The sequence below is a fragment of the Pseudorasbora parva genome, chromosome 6 (genome assembly GCF_024679245.1).
Source record: "Pseudorasbora parva isolate DD20220531a chromosome 6, ASM2467924v1, whole genome shotgun sequence".
In the NCBI taxonomy this organism is placed as follows: domain Eukaryota; kingdom Metazoa; phylum Chordata; class Actinopteri; order Cypriniformes; family Gobionidae; genus Pseudorasbora; species Pseudorasbora parva.
This window is the reverse complement of record NC_090177.1, coordinates 8102440-8124688: the sequence shown is the minus strand read 5'-3', so window position 1 is coordinate 8124688 and position 22249 is coordinate 8102440. Positions and strand designations below refer to the sequence as shown.

The 22249-nt window shown below is 39.4% G+C and overlaps 2 protein-coding genes across 2 annotated transcripts in view; both read right to left on the bottom strand.

Moving 5' to 3' along the window:
- Positions 1 to 6581: 6581 nt before the first annotated feature.
- Positions 6582 to 22249, bottom strand: part of LOC137078336 (interferon-induced very large GTPase 1-like) — a 147645-nt gene continuing 131977 nt past the window's right edge. The window contains exon 2 of the mRNA XM_067445531.1: positions 6582 to 11508. Coding sequence (XP_067301632.1) covers positions 6826 to 11409 — 4584 coding nt within the window. The 5' untranslated portion in view covers positions 11410 to 11508 and the 3' untranslated portion in view covers positions 6582 to 6825. The remainder of the gene's footprint in view (positions 11509 to 22249) is intronic.
- On the bottom strand, positions 13910 to 20438 carry LOC137079111 (GTPase IMAP family member 8-like). The gene is made up of 4 exons (XM_067447074.1): positions 20207 to 20438; positions 18642 to 19322; positions 15348 to 16579; positions 13910 to 13987 (listed from the first exon to the last, which is right to left on the bottom strand). Exons 1-4 carry the CDS (start codon positions 20436 to 20438, stop codon positions 13910 to 13912), a joined length of 2223 nt encoding a protein of 740 aa, XP_067303175.1.

Here is a 22249-nt window from a genome sequence, read left to right as displayed (position 1 = left end):
TGCATTTTGTGATTGAAATACTATTTTCCAGTCATACATTTCGTCATTGTACATTGACTAACTGTGTAAATCTTACATCATCAAAAGCAAAAGCTCAGAACGACACATTACAGAATACGAGATTATATAATCACTGAATTTATGGGTTAATATTTGAATTTGATGTTAATAATTGTGAAAATTAAATTAAATTAAAACTCTGATTGTGTATAATTTGCACATAGCCCTTAATCTCCAGGAGAAAGTGAGTGATTGTTTTAAACATTTTTATTATGTGTGTAAACAGTACATAGAATACATTAACGATTTACAACTTTGTATAATGTTATTGTATAATGCACAATATGTATTAATAGGCTATTCGTAGTCATCAGAAGAACACATAGTAAAGTAAAATAAAACAAAGTTAAAAATGGTTAAATAAGGGATAAGGAGGGATATGAAAAGCTTAAAAAAAACAAGGCTAGGCCTAAGATATTTCTTTATTGTGGTGGCAGTGGCAACTTAGCCTATTTCTAAAGGACGAACCTGGCATTACATTATAGTGTCACTCTCAACCATGTCACTCTGAACCATCTGTTCAGGCAACGCCGTGTAGGCTGCTGAGGCGGCGTACTTCTCAACGACGTTTGTGTCACGCATCTGTTGAGGTAACGTACCCCTTCTCTCACGTAAAAGTACACGACCGTCTACTTCGGTAGGTTATCCGTGGCACGATCGGCTCGCCATAAGGTGAAAGTATAAACAAGGCTTAACGCAGTGTCCTGACCAGGCTTTCAGCGGCAAACCAGACTTGAGCCGAGATCGATCAATCGAAAATCAAAGCCAATCAGAAGAGTGTGTGGGCGGGCTCTCTCTACAAACGCTCTGACTGCCTTCACAACTAAGTGAATAAGTACAATATCGAATTCCTAAATCTTACACCATTTTAGCATGATTAAAAATTGATACTGCGTGACTTTATCATAGAATTCACTTGTTTGCTCACCTCGAGTTGCCAGTTTGAACATACTTTTGAGTATGTAGCAGAAAAGTATGCAAGCTTCGGGACATACTGCTTCGCCATCTTTGACAATACTTTTGACAATACTCCTTATTTCCGACCGGAAATAGTAAACCATCCGGGCATCTTTGGAATACTCTTTTCAACATACTACGATTTGGGACATACTAATTCTATTTTCAAATACTATTTAGTATGGATAGTATGCGAATTGGGACACAGGGTATGTCTTTAAAAGATCACAAAAAAACGCTATTTAAACTCATTTTAAATTCTTTGTACATTTAAAGGCCTGATGAATTGAGGGATCAACTTTTCCTTGAGCTTTTGATATATAAAAGGTCATGCTAATATAAGAATATCCTGTAAGTTTCAGAGCTGAAAACTTCATTGTTAGTCAAAGAAAAGCTTTTATATAGACCACCCAGCTAACACACGACGTAACAGTTACGTAATTTATTCGTACTTTTTTGGTAATTTCATGACTTACCAACTAATCAGTACGATCTCTGAACGTTACAATATTACCAACAATGTTCCAGATACGTACTCTACACGTAATATTTTGGTAATTCCATGACTTACTGGCAACGTGAATGCAACGTCACCTGCTCGTAATTTCATTACCATCATTGCAGGTTATATATGTTCTGTCATGATTGGCAGAATTTGCTATTTAAAATGTGTGATTAAATGTCAGACAAGATTAAAATTCCCCTTAAGATTATTGTTTATTTTAAACAATTAAGAACACGGACGATCTTTTTATATATCAAATATAAAAGTGACGTGTCACGTGACACGATGCGCGCGCCTCCACAACTGAAGAGTGTTTGCGCGCCGTAGGCAATATTATCAACAGCAGTTAATTTTTCTGGAGTGTTAAACTTTTTATTGCATAATATTTCATACAAAACGTTGGAATAATGACAGATATGGCCTCTCTACATCTAATTTAACAGTAGTAGAGACTGAACGAGACTGCGCTCGCCTGGTGGCAGTTGGGAGTTGCCATGGCAACCGTAAACACACAAACAGCTAGAGAGGACCAGAGGACAGCCTCGACATTTCGCTCTCGTTTTATCGCCATTTATCTAAAAAAAAAAGTTCAACAACGGTGTCAGATTGGTTAAGTAATATTACCTACAGTCTACTTTAAGTATTTATGTTAATATTTATACCTATTGTTACATATTTATGTGGTATTTTTCCTGAATCATTTGAAATGTCAACTAGCAAACGGTAACTTACGCTAGCACAGCATATGTTATGTTTAACATTATAATGCCGAGCATCTTGAATGCTTTTATTCATGTTCTGCTGTATCTCCGATATTTTTGTTAAATAATTTGGGTGTTTTATTCTTCGTTTTTGTGTGTTTTTCAAAATAAATGAACTGAATGAACTAAAGTCACATTGAGTCTGCATTCGTCATTCACATTCATTGAAATAGCCTTTAAATTAGTTTGGGCAAATGAGGACATAAACTACAGCATATGTCCGCCTATTGAAAAATGAATAATTATAAAAATTACCAACTGATTACCAACACACAACTAATAGATCCATGACGTTGCCACAACGTTGCAGTTACTAACTGGCAACGTTACAATGTTACGTTGTGACAACGTATCTGGGAATTTCACTTTTCCAGTTGCCACAACGTAACTAGTTACGTCACCACGACGAAAGTTTAGTCAGCAGATTACGTTGCAGTTACGTAACAGCCACGTATTTGTGTTAGCTGGGCAGGCCCAGAAAATGATCGTGTGCTTCTACTGATGTCAGTGCGAAGAAACGCCGCCTCTACAGAATAATGAGCACGTGTAGTTCAGTAGCCCCGCCCACAGACTCATGGAGGGCTCGTGCTAGCAGCTGGTCAACAGCAATACATGTCGAGGAAGATTAAGATATTGCGCTATTCCTGGTTGTGGAAGAACAGTCGCTGCATAAGCTTCCTTTGGATCCTAATATTAGGAATGAGTGGTTGATCTTTATTTTTAATGAAGTTCCAGCTCACGTGGGGAAGACATGATCACTTCAGTTCACTGGGATCATTTGTGAACAAATCTCCAGTTGATGCTGGATTTGGATCCGACAGGAATGGTGCAACACACGTGAGTAAAACGTGTTTTCATATGTAATAGTATTGCATTGTTATAGATCGTTTTGCTTATGTGTGTCTAACAGAACATACCTTTAGTACGCTGAACTCAGACACGTATGGGCCAGGGCTCGCAAAGCCCGGCAGGCCGATGAATCTCTTATTCCGTTATTGTTCTGCTATTCTCTCTCTCGTTGACATCTGAAGGACGGCGCACACGGCAAACGTGTATGTGTATGCGCTAGGTTCGCGCTTATATCGTCTGATCTTGCGGGCTATGTGTAATATAAAAATAATAGTCCATTCAATCGTGGGTTGATGAGAAATTAAACATTGTGTTTGTTTGAAAAAGACGCTTACGAGCCCTATGATCGAGATAATCATTCTGGTTGCTTCTCCCTCATTCTCTCCTCTCCCTGAACTGACAGGGGAGCTTAAACTCATTAAATATGCAAGTCTTATCCAATCCTTGCCAGGGGCCTTTACTTCCAAGTCTCCAGTGCGTCTCCCAAGTCTCCCATCAGAGCCCAGCTTTCAGGAGAGAGCCTCAAAACCAGTGTAGAAAATAGCCTATTACTTATTAGTTATGATGTTTTGAATTGTAAAAACCACACAAACGTCATTAGTTGACCTCAGACAACAGTATAATTTTTTTTAAAAAGCCAGTCCATGACACCTTTAAATAAAGCACATAATCTGCACTTGTCATACTTGGTATGCTGTTCCAGCCACAACGTCGCATAAATATAAACTGTTTATAAAATAGAATCGGCGTGAATCGCAGTTGCAGCTGGTTAGTACAAAAAAACTCTATAATTAATAAGGAAATGTTAATTTTTCTCTCGTGGTTAGGACAGTGATTTAAGGGGCTGTTTCAGTATTTGTTAAGTCTGTTGTAAAGTTCTTTTAGTGGGTTTTTGTCCACATTTTGTTTAGCTATAATGTGATTATTTGGGATGTTGTTGTTGTTTGGCCAGAAGGATGCCATATCCTAGGTTTTTGTGAAACGCCACCACTTCTGCTACAGATTGCGCAATCCCCTCGGAAAGGTCACACTAGACGTAGCACCGCCTCCGTGTTTACAAAATGCTCATGTGTAGACTAACCCAAACATCCTGTAGCAAAAAAGGAGCAGTGCAAAATGAACAATTTAGGTTAAAATGTATATAAATATTTTTTTATTCTTGAAAATGGCCTATGATTTGGTTAGATAAGTCCCCATTCCTCGTCTGGGATCGTACAGAGCCTCTGAAGCCCTTCCTTTGAAACTGCATTGATTTGGACCTTCAACCGCTGGTTCCCATTAAAGTCCATTGTGTGGAGAAAAATCCTGGAATGTTTTCCTCAAAAACGTAATTTATTTTTGACTGTAGCAAGACAGACATAAACATCTTGGATGAGATGGGGGTGGGTTACATTTTTAGGAAATTTTTATTTTAAAGTGAACTAATCTTTTAAAGGATACTTCTTAGGCTGTAAAATTGTATTGTTTTTTAGGACATTCTTCTTTCAGACAAATACAATTGGCGTTATATAAAAAAAATATCCTGACTCTTCCAAGCATTATAATGGCAGTGAATGGCAGACACAAATTTTAAGACAACAAAAAAAGTGCATCCATCCATTATAAAAGTAATCCACACAGCTCTGTGGGTTAATAAAGGCCTTCTGAGGTTAAACGTTGAATACGAAAGGCAGTCTGTCGGAAGCTGGGTATTTTACTTTATAATGAGTTAAATATGGATTTTTTTTATTTTTTATTTTATTTTTATTTTTTACAATAAACCATTGATTCGATTCAGACTGCCCTTATTAACACCCTGGAGCATTTGTTTATATGGCATTTTCTTACATCAGACACGGAGTAAAACAGCTCTGGAAAAACTTGGACTTTCTCAATGCTAAGTGGTCTCTTAATTTTTCAGAGCTGTATTTTTTCCTGCTTAAATCTAGGCAAAATCATTACTTTTATACTAGGCAAACAGCATTTCTTACAGCAGGTGCTTTCACACACTAGAGCATTTGGAGCAGAAATGAGTTTTGGTTTAATTTGGTGTAAATGCATTCCTCCAAACTCAACACCAAAAGTAGGCTCGGGTTCAAATGAGCTCCAAATATTCTCAGCCTCTTCAATCAGGAATGCACAGACGGGAGAAGAAACAGACACAGAAGACAGAACACTTTGATTAAGTCGCTCTTTTAAATTTTGAATCTATTATGTGAACTACTGCTTTTAGCGGGTTCGGTATGCTATATTTTATATGCCAAATTCACTGAAGTATGAACATAATCTCATTTAATTTTAGGGTTGTGCCGATGGAAGATATCATCGCACATTGTGATGGCTGACCGATATCACTATGGTGCCCTGACAACCCCCCCCCCCCACCCCCCGCAGGGATTGCTCTGTAAATTAAATTAAGAGTATAACTAATGCATATAGCCTACGCTATTTTAAATACTATAGTATATGCAAGAGAGAGAGAGAGAGAGAGAGAGAGAGCTATACATTTTGAAATGATAAACGCTCAAACATCAATTATTTTCTGTCAGTGAAACAACTCACTCAGCCTGTAAAACAATTAAACGATTATGTGTAAATAATGGTAACCCAAAGAATATAAGAAAATTAAATATTAGTTTAAAAAAGTAGATAGATTCCTAGCCTTTTCCCCCGTAAAGATGCGTCCTATGCTGCTCTGTGCTTTGAGATGAATGTGGGACACGAGCTGGACACCTTTTCGAATATCTTTGTCTTCGTTTTCTCCTGATGTTGCAAAGCAACACTTGTTGTAAAAGGGCTGAAGAGCGGATTTTATCTTCCACAGGGCCAAGACATTTAGGCTATGTTTGATTATGCAAATGAAAGTAAAATCGCAGGGTGTGAAATGCACTATTCAAATAAACTTGACGAGCCTTAAGTCTAATAACAAGCACAAACATAAAATTTAATCAAATAAAATTTGTCAAAAGGTATTTGTCCTACAGTATTTATCATAGATGTGAATGAGTATAATAGACTTAATTAGGCTATACGCAAACAAAATGAAGAAACGTTTATAATTTCCTGTGAAAATGAGTGTGACGCAAGTGAAGATTTGAGAAAAGAAACTAGATGTCCAGTGAGCTAAAATGGACTAACATTATGCCTATTGTTAAAATTCACGGAAATCGGAAAATCGGGTGACCAGATCGCAAAACTGAATTAAAAAGCTGGCCAATCTTAAATTGGGCTCAGTCCACCTCTCTCATCCAGGGCTGCAATGTTACATCTGCAAATTTATTTCCTTTGTAAACAAAGCTTTGTGCTTTACTCCTGTGGTTATATAAAGCAGCATTCACATACAAAACACTGGGTTAATAACAAAAATATAGCTTAAGTAGAAAATAGTATTTATGTAAAGAGATAGGCATAAAATAAAAAGTGCCCAACTCTTCTTAAGTGGAAGGAAGCTACTTTTTCCCCCTATCACGTGCAACCTAGTGAGTCCTTATTTGGTTTACTAAAATAATGAAATTATAGTTTTTAAGTAGAAAATAGTATTTATGTAAAGAGATAAAATACAGAGTATAGTATATTATATATTTTTATAAGAATAAAAACAAACGACGATATCATCATTCATCGCAATGTTTTACTGTAAACATCGTCAACTGCCAATTTAGGGGATATCACCCAACTGTGTATTGTGTATCAGAGTCCTTGTTAATTTCTTCATTATATGTATTCATCCAGACTCTTAATAGCTTCCTCTTGAGAGTAATTTCTCCATTCATCTGGGATTGTGCCACTTCCCTCAAAGGTTTTTCCGTAGTGCTTTTCCAGATCTTTCTGGAATCTGCACACAAGCCACTTCCAGTACGGCAGCTCAGAGAGATCCGGGGTGATACTCCATGCAGCATATTTAGGACCTCCTTTTCTGTATTCCTTCCAGAGGACTGTATCATCTGAGCTATTTGGATGGAAAGATCGATCACTGGCTACTGCTGATGTGCAGATACTGATAGATAGGTTTGTTGTTCCTCTGTAACTCCACCCATTCAGTCCATTATTACGATGGAAAGGAACACTGTGATCTCCACGATGGCCTTCTATTGTGTTGGTGCAGATGGCTGCACAGAAAGGACACTGAACCCAACAGCACTGACAGAAGTGATTGATCAGAAGCTCATCTGGTCTGTCTGTGTGTTCCAGCTTCACTGGAAAAGTTTCTGTGCTGAATGTGCTGCGTATGTCAGACATTATAGAAGGAAGTTCTTTCATTATCACATCTTCTAGGAAGCTGACTTCAACATCATCATGATTAACTCCAGTGAAGTCATTCAGAGAGAATATCAGCACATCAGAGAGCTCTTGTGTGAAATTATTCAACCATGTATCAGCATCTCCATTGATCTCTTTAACCTGTTTGGTGGATGCATGTGCTGCGTTTCTGATCTTCTGCTCCAGCAGTTTAATGCTTTTTTCCATCTTGGGCCGAACTCTGTCTTCAAATCTTTCAGTAATGTACTTATTGACTTCTGCTCTGATGAAATTCTTGAAGTGTTCTTTGGGATTGTTAATGTAGGTCATGTATGCTTTGAAATCCTGTTTTACTGCCATTGTCCTCAGAATGTGTTTCTCCAGTTTTGATCGATTTCCATTTAGTGATTCACAGTTTGTCATCATTTCGTCTGCTAAATCTCTGGCAGTTTTTTTGTAGACATTCTGCTGAATGGGCTCTTTCAGTTTGTTACAAACAAATTCACCAAAAATAGCAGCTGATGTTGTTCCTTGACAGTATTTCTGGAAAATTATGATATACTCCTGACTTTTCCTTTCAAAATAGAGAACAGGATCATTGCCTTCCCTAAACATTTTGTACTGATCAGTGAATGTCTTGTTTGCTCTGTGAAATATGCAAAACACCAGATCCACAAAGAATTCACCCTTGAATACATATTTCACGTTTTCCCCTTCCTCATGCTGCTTTATTCTTGCCTTTATGTAATCTACGAGTTGTTGAATGCAGCTGAAGTTGTAGCCCATCTTTGCAATGTTAAATGACTGAATCATTTCTTCTGTGTGTTCAGTGATGTCTGTGATTAAGGATCTTATCTGAGATTCATCCTCTTTAGATAAAACAAGACCCATCATCTCTTTACCTCGTTTGTATGCATTTTTTAAAGGTGCTGTCTTTCCAGTGGATTTCTTCAACCGTACATATTTTGAATAGCTTGGCAAAGAGATCATATCTTTGTGCTTACTGCTCTCTTTCATTCGGTCTAAAGGGAGACTTGCATTGGTCTCACTGAAGAGCTTTATCACATCCTTTAATATGTCAATATCTTTGACTAAAGGAGTGTCTCTGATGATCTCAGCTGTCTGTTGTTTCCAAAAGGACTCAAACTGTGTTTTCATGAAATTTTCATCATTTGCTTGATCTTTAAATTTTAAAGCAAGTTCTTTGCTCTTTTCAAAGAGTGTGTTTTCATGATGTGTCCTCTGAGCATCCATCTTTTTCTTCAGGTGACGCTGCTGAAGAACCCCATTTAGTTTCCTCTTAGTTTCTCTCACAATGTTTTCTTGAAGCTCTTTGATTTTTATCTCAAAGAAACCTTTCCACTGATTCAGTACAGATGCATCTCTGTCTTTCTTAAAGAAATGATACATTGTCTTTTTCACTTCTTGACTTTTTGGATTTAGTTCTCTTTCAAGATTAAATTCTTCAATGTCATGAATTGCTTCATTTTCTATTTTATTCTGTAGTCTGTTTTCAATCTCCAGCATTGCACTGCGAAGGCTCCAGGTCCACTTGCTGTATTCGGTCTCGAGTTTTTTGTATATTGCAATTTCCAGGGAATTTTTGAAGCTGAACACAAATTGTTCATTCAGCAAAGCCTCCCAGAGATCTTGAATGCGGTCTCTTAGGTGTGTCAGCATTATGCCATCTGATTTTGAAGCGTGTGTAAGAATAGTTTCCTTCAGTTCTTGAATGTTCTCGCAGTAGTTTGGGTTTGGTGGTGCCATGGGTGGGCTGCCCTCCCAGAGCTGAGCAAAATACTTCACATCATTTTGTACATCAAACGCAATCACGTCACTGAATCTTTCTGCATCACAGACTTCCTCTTTAGCAGCGATTTTGGTCATTTCATCCAGTTTCTCCTGCAGTCGTCTTCTTCCCTCCATGTTTTTCTCTCCAGCTGTGACATCTGAGACATTCTGATGCACGAACATACAACTGGGACTCAATCTGACGTTCTTCATCCTCATGAAAGCCTGAACAACAATCTGAAGAATGTCCTGCATCTCAGATGGGTTTTCTCCAAAGATGTTGACCAGGGTCATATTGCCAAGACCAACAACAAATGTGGCCATTTCATTGTCACGATGTGTTGTTGAGCTTCCAGCCAGTTCTGGTGCACGTAGTCCTTCAGTATCAACAACCAGAATATAGTCGAACTTCAGCTCTGTTTTCATCTCTTCTGACACTTTGACCAGCTGCATGAAAGCTCCTCTGGTGCATCTGCCAGCACTGACGGCAAACTGCAGTCCAAACATGGCATTCAACATTGTGGATTTCCCAGAGCTCTGAATCCCTAGAATTGACAACACAAAGACTTTCTGGTCTCCCAATTTCTTAACAAGTTCACCTAGAACAGCAGTGACCCAGGTGAGAGGAACATGAGCAGCATCTCCATCCATCAGCTCCATCGGAAATCCAGAGATCATCATCTCTGCTGCAAGACTTGAGAGAGAATGGAAGTCAAACTGCAGGCCTTTCTTCTTCACAGATGACCACGATTCATAGATCTGACCAAACTCTCTCATGACGTGCTCCAAGCCAAAACATGTTCTATTGATTTGCTCAAATAGTTTTTCTAGGTTTGTTTGTTCAGTCTGCAGATGATCTAGATTGGTAGGATTTTTTTTCAGTGCTGAGACTTCATGCCATTTCTTGTCATATTCCTTATTAAGATCACACAGCTTCTCTGAAGTGAACTCATCTAGCAGGTTCATCATCCATCTGAGAAAATATTTTTTTTCATTGAAACTTTGTGATTTCATTGTTTCAATAAATGTCATCATAAAATCTTTTAATCCTTGATCCATCTGCTTTTCTCTTATTTCTCTCATGTTCTTCAGTTTGGTACTTTTATCTTGCTCTAGATTTTCTCCTTCTAGATGATGCAGCTCTTTGTTCTTTTTACACCAGTCATGCCACAGTTTCCCCTGACAGGGCAGGTTTGTTTCCTTCGCTGTTGATGGATCCTTTCCTCTCAGTAATCCCATGATCTGAACTGCTGCCTCTTTCCCTTTTCGGCATTCTGGATCCTGCTCATCTACTCTGATTCCTGGGTGTTTGGCCACATCTTCAAGTTTGAAGGTCATTTTCTGTTTGCTCAAACTCACTCTGATCGTCTCCATTATCTGATTCGACACATCCGACTGGTTTTTGTCCAAAAGGCCGTATATGAATTTTCCATTCCCCAGTTCAGTTTCATCACAGTGATTGTCAGTGAGCAGACAAATGAGAGGTTGAGGAGATTTGAAAAGTGATCTTACCAAACCCTTGTAGTGGTTCTTCTGTCCAAAATCAGGTAAGAAGAGGACATTCACAGAAGCCATACTGGTCAAAATCTCATATTGTTTCTCATTGGCTGCTGCATCACCATGAAGATTACAGAAAGCAACACAGTCATCAAACGCGTCAGTCTTTTTCCCAGAAGGGCAGTACCAGGCGATCTCCACCACTCCATCCATCAGGATTCTGGTTCTGCTGCTTCCTGAGCAGTTCCTGTGGAAGAATGTGTTGTGTTTCTCATTGATGAGGCCGTTCATCAGCTGAGACTTGGATGAAGACACTGAACCAAACCTGAAGAAAGCCACCATTGGAGTCTCAGCCTTGTAGACTGGTTGAGTTTGACTAATGATCTCATTGTTGGTATGTGTCTTCTTCCAGCTCTTGTTGATTTGTCTAAATGTCCAGAGAGGAAACTCAATCTGTTGAGTGAATGGATCAGGAACAAGCAGAGGCAGTGAATACTGACACTGTGAGAGTTTAGTCACTATCAGCTGCTTCAGGAAACCATCAGCACAATGAAACACAGCCAACTGAACATCCATTGGGTGAATATCCGGGTTGTAGTTTGCCTTATCTTTTTTACCTTCTTTCTTTCTGTGTTTTATGACTATGTATCTTGCTCTGTAGTCCATGTTCATCAGCTTTTGTAGGAATGAGTTTACCAGTTCAGTCTCTTCCTGTGGTTTCTGCAACTGAAATGATGACTTGGTGATTTCAAGAATGTCTGCTCTTTTCATTTTATCTTGAAATCTTTTTGTCAGATCTAGTCTATCATAGAGTTCTTCAAGCTTGATATTTTTTTGTCCAACCTTTGGGTTTTGACCAGTCTCATCTTTCTGTAAATACATGAACACATCAAAACAAATTTGTTATTGTGCAACAATAGCAGAGATGATAATGGCTTACCCTCATGTCGTTCCACACCCGTAAGACCTGTGAATCGAAGTGAATCGATCAATGGTTCGGATCGCCAATGTCACGTGATTTCAGCAGTTTGGCAATTTGACACATGATCCAAACTACTGAAATCACAGTGACATTGGCGATCCGATCCATTGATCGATTTGCTGATTCATACCTGTTTGAGTCTTTATTTGAGGAACACAGAAGAGAAGACAATGCTGAATAAAGTCATAGTTTTTGATATTTTTGGACCAAAATGTATTTTCGATGCTTCAAGAGATTCTAATCAACCAACTGATGTCACATATGGACTACTTTGATGATGTTCTTATTAGTTTTCATGGACATTAAAGTGGGCATAGACTGCATATGCTCTATAACTAAAATATAAAATATCTTAAACTGTGTTCCGAAGATAAACAGAGGTCTTACAGGTGAGGAACGACATTAGGGTGAGTCATTAAGGACATCAATTTCACTATCCACTTTTTTAGAAACTAGGGTAACACTTTACTTGAAGGGGTGTGCATAAGACTGACATGACACCTTCATAATCATGACATGACACGTGTCATGAATATGAAGGAGTTTTATGCATGTTTATGACAACTGTCATTAAGTGTCATTCGCTTAATTATGTCATTTTTAATGCAATGATGACATTTCGGAGTTGTCTTTGTTATGACAACTTGACATAAACCAATACATCATAACCTGTCAGTGTCTTTTTCATGACAACTTGACATTACCAAGACAACATAACCTGTCATAAACATGACATAACAGATTATCAAATTTAAGAACTTACTTAGCTAAGAGGGTTAACCGTAAACTGTAATGTGGTTGGTTTTGATGTTGACTGAGGCCATTATAATGTAATTTCATAATTTCAGTGGCAAAAGTTTAATTTGTCATTAAAATGTAATTGGGTGTTAATACGCTGTCAAATTATTTTTTAATAACAGCATCATTAATATTTTTCAGTTCATGTTTTATTTTATTTTTTAAGTTTCCTCCACCAGCTTCAACAGAAGGTTAGATAATAGACAATTTCAAATATATGAAAAGGAGTTTGAGAAATAAAATCAATCATTTAATTTTTAAGACCTGCCCTCTCACAGAACTGACTCTTAAAAACACAAGGCATGACTTTATACACAGGTGACCAGCACCAATTAACGCAAAAAGGGGAAAACACGTACACAAATAATGGCCATTACACAAAATAAACATATATATATCAACATCATATACACACATAAACAAACACAGAAAAATAACACTTTGTCAAATGACTTCACTTTATAAATTATCTTCCGATGTATACAAATAAGAGAAATGGTCTTTAGAGCCCCACCCCGGGCTGAACAAGGAATGGTTGCGGCTAGAGCCTAGGCCGGAACATTATATATAGGGCCAACGTTTCCGCCCGAACCCCTTTTGACGGTGCACCAGCACACGGGACTCCGACATAACAAACAGACAAACAAAGAAATGGTAAGAATAAACTCAAACTATTCGTTAAAGAGTGAGCGAAAGTTTAAATAAAGTTTATTAAACCCAAAATAACGTTGTTGTGAATTGTTTTTACTTACTGCAAACTAAATTGACATTAAACACCTAAACAAACTAACCTGACTGAGGCTCTGTCAACAACTGTTACAGCGTAAGTTACACATTACCAGTGGTGCCACCATAGACATCATGGGTTTATATGTCTATACCACGCTATCATTTTGAGTTATATTTATAGTTTTTAATGACTCTGTACGATTTCCTCTATGATGCCATATTTCAGGTCAAGCTAAATATTCATGACACTGTTATAAAATAATTTGACAGAGTATTGACACTTAATGACATGTTAATGACAAATTCAACTTGTACCACTGTAGTTTAGGTCAAGAAATATATTCATGACAATGTTATAAAATATTTTGACAGAGTATTGACACTTAATGACAGTTGTCATAAACATGCATAAAAACTCCTTCATATTCATGACACGTGTCATGTCATGATTATGAAGGTGACATGTCAGTCTTATGCACACCCCTTCAAGTAAAGTGTTACCGAAACTAGGTTCATTTTCCAAGTCCCTTAAACAGTTGAGTTTTACTGTTTTTGAATCCATTCAGCCGATCTCTTTATCTGGCGGTAGCACTTTTAGCATAGCTTAGCATATTTCATTGAATCATATCAGTCCATCAACATCAGTCCTCAAAAAATGACCAAAGACTTTCAATATTTTTCCTATTTAAAACTTGACTCTTCTATAGTTACAATGTGTACTAAGACCAACGAAAAATGAAAACTTGCTATTTTTTTAGACCATTATAGCTGGGAAGTCTTTTTTTCATTCCTGCGTAGGAACTTTGCGGCCATCATGGGTGCAAGGATATTACACAAGGTCTGAAAATAGGCAAAGTTTTGTCAACATAACCAGTGTGACAATCTGCTTGCACAGAGAGCGATTTGTAACCATGGAGATGTTTGTGAGAGACGATTTAGAAGATATTTACTTTGGTGCAGATCTTGAACCATATCTATTTGAACCGGAATAACAGTTACACTGAAGATGAGCTTTTGAAATGTGAAAGAGAAAGTGTGGCTGAACAGACTCGGGCAGAAGGGACGAGGAGAGCAGATTCCAACTGGTAAAACAGAGAAGAGTCAAAATTGAAGACAGAGAGAGTGCGCACGCTCTGTCGTTTCTCTCTGTCACTCAGCTAATATGTGCCCTGTCATCTACAACACTTATAAATCCTTGGCACAGAACGTAACATCACTAACAAAGTATTTTGTACCATAGAGAAACAATACTGGCATTTCCACATTCTATTTTAATCAAACTATGCACCAAGTTACCTCACCAGAACTCTACAACAAAACTACTAACGTTATATACTGTATATGCCGTACGTAACTCTTTCCATGTTTTCCAAATAGTCATCTGGTCCCAAATGCTTTGAGGAATCACGCAGTTTCTTGTTTGAATCTACCTGTGTTTTGATATCTATGGTTCAGCGCAGTCAACCACTGATTCTTTCATTACTTGATTTTTGTTGGTATTCTGTGAAACATGATGGTAAAATACACCTTCGACTCACTATCACAGCCCTTTACAACACAGAGAACCATGGCTAATCGCACAGTAAATCCACAACTTAATTTACTGACTGCAACTCTGCATTATCTGCAGCTACACAAACTCATTGCTGGTCGCATTGGAAGTTACCTATCTGAGGACTACTTTCAGGCGTTGCTTAATATCAACACGCTGCTGAACCCATGGTACAGCCAGAATACAGAATAGTCAAGTTTTAAATAGGAAAAATATTATCTAAATGATCTAATCTTTATCTAAATCAAGTCTTTTGTCATTTTTGAGAGCGATGCTGATGGTCTAATATGATTCAATGACGAATGCTAAGCTATGCTAAAAGTGCTACCGCCAGATACAGAGATTGGCTGAATGGATTCAAAAATGGTAAAACTCAAATTTTTAACTCTAAGGGACTTGGAAAATGAGCATAATGAGTGGAGTGGAGCACACTGGAGTGTTCCTTTAACAATGGGAAGAACAGCTGCTGCACCCAGTGAATGGTCCAAAAGGTTTGTATCTCCAATGGAGGAATCGCTATTTACATGGCGAGAATTCGCAAGTGGAAAGACTGAATGCTTCTCCATAAGAGAGAGGAATCCTTTTATTTTTTATATTTAAAAATGTGTGTGTGCTGCTGTGCTTCTGTGTGTGTAACTGATCACTTGCCTTTAGAGAAGAGGCTGTTTGGGTGCAGCACGTTTTCATGTTTTCTATTTCTGTTCTTCTGTCGTCTTCATAGTCCACTGGTTTTAGTCTCATTAGTTCATCTTGCTTCTGTTGTTCCATTTCCCTCATTTTGTCTTCATACATTTTACGTTGCTGTTCTAAGTTTCTACTTTTCACTTTGTTGTGATTCTGTCTGTCTTCCTCCATCATCTTCTTGATCTGTTCTATTTCTACTTTATGTTTGCCCTGAATATCTTCTTTCTCTCTTTCTATTCTTTGCTTTTCTCTCTCGATTTCTTTAATTTTTTCATCACATTCATCCCTTATGTTTTGTTCTTTCTCCCTCCTTTTCCCATTCTCCTCTTCTTTCCTCTGTCTTTCCTCTTGTAGCTTTGTCTCCAGTTTTTCTTGTTTTGTTTTGTATTGTTCTTCAATCTTTCTAAATTCTTCTCCTCTTATCTTCTTCTCTGTATCATGATTCTTTCTTTCTGCCTCCAATTTAATCTTCAATTTCTCTTTTTCTTTTTCATATTTGGCCAGGAGTTCTCCTCTCTCTGTGTTCAGTTGTTCCACTTTGTCTCTTAGCATCTTCATCTGTGCTTCTTGTTTTTCTCTTTCCATCTGCTTAAACTTCTTACATGAGTAGTAACTCCCTCCATTAGCTGTCACCCTGTCATTGATTTTCTGCAGTAATGACGACACCTGCACACGGTCTTCAGTCTCATTATTATTGAACACATGGTATCTGTTTCCACACTGTTCAATGAGGTTCATCAAAGCAGATCCTGGTTTTCCCAGGAATTCTTCAATGGTTTTTCTCTTTATATCATCTCCTCTGGTGAAGAGCACTATAGTGTACATTAGGGAGTTTTCACCAAAAGTCTCTTGAATGATCTTGACAGCGTTTTCCTCCTCCTGAGTGAAACGTCCCACTGGTATCAGTAACAGAAACACATGTGGTCCTGGCAGAATCATGGAGATGCAGTCGGTGATTTCTCTCTGGATTTCTTCATGACTGTGTTTAATATCAAACAGTCCTGGAGTATCAATCACAGTAATGATTTTGCCATCTATTTCAACCATCTCTCTCTGACACTCTTTAGTAACTGACTCTTGAGACAAGTCTTCTTTAAATGCTTCTCTCCCTAAGATGGTGTTTCCTGATGCACTCTTCCCAACTCCAGTTTTTCCCAACAGAACGATCCTCACATCATCTAAAACCTCTCTTGAATCTGAAAAAGAGAGAACTGTTTGAGTCATGCTGCTAGTCTTTTAAAGTCGCGTCCTACAAGTATTTAGGAGCAATCTGTTTGAATGATCCCAAATACAACAGAACAAACTAAAATCAAATAAATTGTGATTTTGACATAATTATGTAAATGTTAGTGTGGCATGAAGAAAATTATTAACACATCATCCCTGACAATTTACTGAAATTACTTCTCAAAACTATAATCTATTTATGGCCTGTTTAAACTGATATTAAACTCTGTTTGGTGGGTGTTGAGATCTGATTACAAAACAATTTTTTAGCTACTGTGTAGGGTTGTAAATCTTTGATCACCATAACTTAGATGGACCATAACTAAATTCTGCTTAAAGATTTTGCACAAAAACCATAAAATCACTGCATGAAAAAAAAAGGTTATTTCTATGTCTGAGCCACAGCATATCTTGGTCTTTTGGAGATTGTGCACTTTCCAGTAGTGAATGAGTTGCTAGTATGTCCACGTTTTATAATTTAAAGTGGGTGTGACACACACATTTTCTGATCATTACCTTTTTGCTGAACCTGCATCTCAAATGAGATTACTTTCCTCCTCATTTCCTCAAAATTTTCTATTTGTGCATCCAAAAATGTTTCTGTGCATGGAGTAACAAATTCTACTATTTTCTTCTGCCATCTTCTCCAGTTTATTCACCAACATGGACACTTGTCTAAAGCCCACCCTGATGATTTCATTGGTCCGAACAATTTCTTTTCGGTGATAATTACTCCTCTATGGATCGAGGTCAGACCGAACTGCCGACCTAAAAATGTTGTGGGCGGGGCTAAGTTCGGCTGGCATCCAGGCTAATGAGAATTGTTCATTTGGTTTATAAAAATGTTATTCATTAGAATTGAATAATCACCTCTGTAATAATTACAAATTACTTATTACGAATTAAGTTGTTTCCACACTAATCTGTTAAATAATATAATGATGTAGTAATGTAACACAAGCTCCGCCTAACAATGCCTGTTTCGGAAAGTGACATTTTATTAACTAATTTTGGGAGGAGCACATTCAGATAATTGAACCAATTAAACAATGGAGCACATCAGCTAATCAAACCTAATTAACAAGGGGATCACGTCAGATAATGTAACCTATTTAAACAAGTGGAGCACCTCAGATAATTAAACCTAATTAAACACATGTGGAGCACATTAAGCTAATCAATCTAATCAATGTACATACATATACAACAGATTTATCTTCTCTTGTTGACCGTTTTTATCTCCTCGCTTTAATTTACTAAACTCTCATTAGATGTCATCAACACAATCCATAATACATTACAGTCTAGTTCTAGAGTATCTTTATCACGTTTGATACTCTGGGTTCGGGCAAAAATTCCAAGCCCGGAGCCCTCCCCTGGACAGCGCGCCAAATACGCATTATCTTTACTCTATTTAATATGATGTAAGTGTGAACTTGTGAAAACAAGATTAAAAAAAAATAACGGGCATTTTTCAACGTCTTAAGGATGTAGGTTTTGAAGCAATTGACCCGGGTTCCAATCCGCCTTTTGCCGAGCTGGCTCGTCTGTTTCCCATCACATATCACATCGGAAAGGCATTTACTTTAATATATTTGCTTAACGAAATGTTTAATAATAATAAAAGCATTTATTGGGTCGGGTTAGGGTCGGTGTAGGGAGGGCTTTTATTGTCCCATTAAGGCTGCACTCATTTAATAATTTTAATAAATATACTGTAATCATTTACACTATTAATATTCCACCGTGTTTATGTACAACAATACTGGAAGTGCTAACAGTATGTATCTGTCAAAATCACGATTTTCACTTAGTAAATAGCATCTACAGCTATTTGCAGTTAATGCAAATTTCATCCGTCCCTAAGAAAATATTATTTTCACTTAATGCAGATAGCCGCTGCCAAATGATAAAACTGTTTTTGTATTTATCCTTCTAAAAAAATAATATTTATAAAAAGTTATATCAAATCTCTTGAGAGGTGATGTGTATGTGTGGGTGTAATCTAACTCTCTTGCCAACAAAACTTACACAAGGCATTCCTTTGGATGGCAACTTCGCTTTTCTCTTTGTTGCTCTGTTTGATTTTTCCATCATCTTCGTGATCACCATCCTCCTCTTCTTCTGCTGTGACTGAACCTGCAGATCTGCTCTGCTCTTTATCCACTGATGAGGATTCTCCTGCTTCCTCGTACAGGTTTTCTTTGAGCATCTTCTCCACTCTTTCAAGTGTTTCAGAGAGCAATCCTGAATTTCTTTCATCAAACTGAAGATGTCCACCTCTGCACTCTTTTATGAATTGATGAATATGGTTATTGTGTATCTCTTTCTCATTAGTCAACACTAGAGTGTGTTCAAGAGCCTCATCACTGAATTCATTCAGCACATATTTCACTCTATTTCTATCATTCTCACTGAAGTCGTTCTGCTGCAGCACAAGTATGATCACATGAGGTCCAGGAGCAGACAGATTCACACACTCTTTCACTCCCTGTGTGATCTGAGACTCTAACAGATTTGGGTGCAGCAGGTGAGCAGCGTTGATGACTATGATGTCTCTGTCCTTTAGTTTTCCTCTGTGTTTCTCAATGTGCAGCTCTACATCAGCAGGTGGCGCTTCACTCTGAAACGCTGCTCTTCCTAGGATGAAGTTTCGTATTCTGCTGTTTTCTTTTACATTCTTCCCCAGCAGAAAAATCCTCAAATCACTCACTGGAACACACAACACAAATAGCAGTACTCACGTGAGTCCATGAGCAGAGATAGCACAGTTTAAATGGCATATTTTAGTAACACATCATTCTAGGCATTATATTGACCTCCCTGATACACACAAAGATTCTCAAGGATTCAATGCAACTTTGAATATTATGAATGATTATATAATTGCTGACTTACTTTCTGGTCGGTCAAGAGATGGACTTCGCAGGCCTATTTAAACTGCAAATAAAATAACATGCAATTTAAAAATTCTCTAATTATTTTAAAAATAGCCTATTACTTATTAGTTATGATGTTTTTGAATGTAAAAACCACACAAACATCATTAGTTGACCTCAGACAACAGTATAAAAAAATAAAAAAGCCAGTTCATGACACCTTAAAAAAGTGATCCAGTTGCAAGGGCAGAGTACCTTGCCAAAAGAAAAGCAAGGTTTTGTGTATATCTAGATAAATTACAACTTAAATTAAGATGTTATGTTTTGTGGTAATTACACAGTTATTACATGTTAATAATAGAAATGTTTTGAATTTCTAGTTCTAAAGAATCGATAATCAAATGTTTTTATTTATTTTTATCTTGACCTACTGTTACTAATGAGTCTATTTGAATGAACAGTAGATTGATAGTTCCCTTTCGAAAGGGAACTCGCGCTGCGTCAGCTGACGCTATGGGGAAAGCCTTCAGCGTGACAGGTGTCTGAAATCGCTATCAAATCACAATCCTACTGACCGTCAGCAGCTTGTGATGTCATCACCGTGCGACCAGGAAGTATAAAAAGGCACCGTGCCAACATGACAACATCCTTTTGTCTTCAGGGACTGTTTTGTCTGGTTCGCTAGAAAGTCTTTCTAAAGTGAAATGAAGTGCACACGTAAATCCAAGGGAGCGTACAGGAAGTGCGCTGATCCGTGTCCCAGGTTTCTCACGCCTGGGGACACGCACACCCTTTGTGTGCTCTGCCTGGGGGAAGAGCACGCGCGGGAGGTTCTCGAGGGGGCTTCCTGCGCAAACTGCGAGCGTTTTTCCGACTGAGGACGCTCTGCCCTCGCTTGGCCTTCTTCTCGAGGGAAGAAGAGCCAGCATTTGGGAGCGGTCCCGCTCATGCCGAGGCTGAGCGGCGCCGTTTGTCCTGGGGCTCCCAGATGGATCTGGCTCATCGTCTGGGGAACACAGTGCTCACGGACGATCAGCCAGGTCGCGAGAGCAGGCGGACGGAGGAGGAGTCGGATGGAGACTCCTCCTCTTCGTCAGCCCGTGCTTTTCCAGTCGATCAGAGGATGGCTCTCTCCGGGCGGCCAAACACATCGCAGTCGCCATCGGTCGATGGCGGCTATGGTCGCCACGGAGAGGCATCGGTGGCTAAACTTGGTGGGCATCGGGGTAAAAGAAAAGGCTTTTCTCCTCGATTCCCCGGTCTCGCCCTCTGGGCTTTTCGGCACCTCCGTCGAGGCGGTGGTGGGAAAGTTCAGAGAGGCGAGGGCGCGCTCAGCGGCGTATAGAACGTGTATTCCGCTGAGATCTGGGGCGCCGCCCAGGCAGGAGGGTGTCCCTGGCCCATCAAGATCCGAGGATCATCAAAAAAAAAAAAAAAAAATGGGCCAACGCAGTAGCGTGGCCTCTCGTGCGCCCCCTCCGTGGTGGAGTAGGACGTAGAAGAGGCGGGACACCCGCAACAGGAGGAGGGACATCGGGGAGAAGAACCGCTTCCAGCGCCCAAAGCGAGATGGTGAGTCTCCGCCCCCGAGGGCGCGGAAGTGATGTTGTGTCCCCTACTTTGTTGTTCTGTTGTTTTTCCTTTTTCTCCCCGGGCGCGCTTTACACCAGGCCGCGCGGGCTGATGATGAGCGGAGGTGAGACTCTGACGAAAGCCTGCCAGGCCGGTGTGTGCTCTGCCCGCACACAGTGCATCGTCTCTGGGAAAAGCGGGATTTCGCGGCCGCCTCCTCGGCCTTACATGTGAGAATAAAGCGCCCCACCCTCAGGTTAGTGCGCCGAAGCATGCATGTTACATGAAGTGATGAGGCACTGAAGACAGCGGGTGAGTCCCCTTTTAGGGCAAACATTCTTCTTTTCAATGCCGTATGTTTGTACTCTCTGCTTCCCTGAGGGATATTTTGTCTACAAAAGCTGAAGAAAAGTGTAAAAGTTGGAGAAGTGGGCCTGTAGTTCCCCAGTAAAGGTGGCTAGAACGATGTTTGTATAAACACAGTGTGTTTATGTAGGCTTATGTTTGCTAGTGTAGCAACAGTAGTTTATAAGGCTGTTTTCTCTTCTGGATATGTGTAATATGAGCAGTTGAGGCCACCGCACATGCAGCGGGCATGCAGCGGCGATATAAACTGACGTATGTTCTCCTGGCGAACTTTTTTAGCTGTAGCCACCTCTGGGTAGTGGTGGCACCTCTGCTAGTGAAATACCTAGATGAATTTGTGAGGTTAGGCTAGCGCATGAACTGCAGTAAGGTCTGTCCCAGTCCTTTTTAGGGCCGTTGTTGTGGGATTATCAGACCGATGCTAGTGCATCAAGTTGGCCTAGGCTGTTGATGGGATGACGGTGGCATCTCGCGGTGGCATATCGCCCTGGCAGTTGCCCCGGGCTCCTGTCGGTATCCCCGCAGGAGCTTTGTATCCCTACCCGGCCTCCCCGCAGTAGGGTCGTCCGGCCAATGCCCACCCCCCTTCTGCATTTGGGGGTTGTTATTAATGCAAAAAGGTGTATAGCAGAATGAATCGCGACTCAGCCAGTGGTCGTGGGGACGGTGTAGGCGTCTCTTCGCGGTACGCAGTTAGACTGGTTTTGCTAGCCCCGCCCCCCAGAGCTAGTGCGGCCGCCACTTCTGGGCGGCCCCCCGGCTTGGTTCAGGAAATGGCCGGTTGTGTGTGTTCAATATCTTTCACTTTTTGCTCTGTGTCTT